The sequence below is a fragment of the Coregonus lavaretus genome (genome assembly GCF_964263955.1).
Source record: "Coregonus lavaretus genome assembly, contig: HAP1_SCAFFOLD_336, whole genome shotgun sequence".
Lineage (NCBI taxonomy): Eukaryota > Metazoa > Chordata > Actinopteri > Salmoniformes > Salmonidae > Coregonus > Coregonus lavaretus.
In genome coordinates this window covers 77,501-78,112 of record NW_028162029.1, presented here as the reverse complement: position 1 = coordinate 78,112, position 612 = coordinate 77,501, and the positions used below count along the sequence as shown (strand labels likewise).

Here is a 612-nt window from a genome sequence, read left to right as displayed (position 1 = left end):
ATGTTATTTTTACTTGTTCATGTTATTTGTTATTCACAGTGTATTTGTTATTATTTTTTACTCTGCATTGTTGGAAAAGGACCCATAAGTCAGCATTTCACTTTTAGTCTGCACCTGTTGTTTATGAAGCATGTGAAAAAAAGAAAAATTGATTTGATTTGGACTGAAATAGGTGCCAGTACTCATTTTGGGTGCCTGAACTCTGCAATATGTTTAAGCCAGTGTTCTATAAGAGGTTCTGGAACTCAAGCAGTATAAAGTGTGAGGTGCTGGAACTCAGTTCTGGTGTTCTGTCCCATGTCAAGTTTGTGTTTTTTCCTCGGTGCTTCAAAGAGCAAATGGACACAAAAGTTGATGCAAATACAACGCTGATAAAGAGCAAGTTCTTATGGTAATAATTTGTGCTTCAGTGTTTTATCAGTGGTGGAAGAGATACTCTGGAGCTGCTGCAGTGAGTCTGGGGCTGCTGTGTGTTCTCCTATTGGCTGGGATCATAGGCCTGTTGCTCTACCGTGAGTTTGATATGTTCTCAATCAAACTTTCTCTTAATCATCAGTGGTGTAATGATCAGGGATCAATTCCATTTAAACTCCATTCAATTAAATTCAGAAA

General features: G+C 37.9%; 1 protein-coding gene across 1 annotated transcript in view; it reads left to right on the top strand.

The window, feature by feature from the left end:
* Positions 1-209: 209 nt before the first annotated feature.
* LOC311119732 (uncharacterized protein) overlaps positions 210-612 on the top strand; it is a gene marked incomplete at its 5' end in the record, with an annotated part of 2,420 nt that continues 2,017 nt past the window's right edge. Inside the window, 2 exons of the mRNA XM_084194394.1 lie at positions 210-261; positions 411-512. Of these exons, the coding sequence (XP_084050520.1) occupies positions 210-261; positions 411-512 (154 nt within the window). The remainder of the gene's footprint in view (positions 262-410; positions 513-612) is intronic.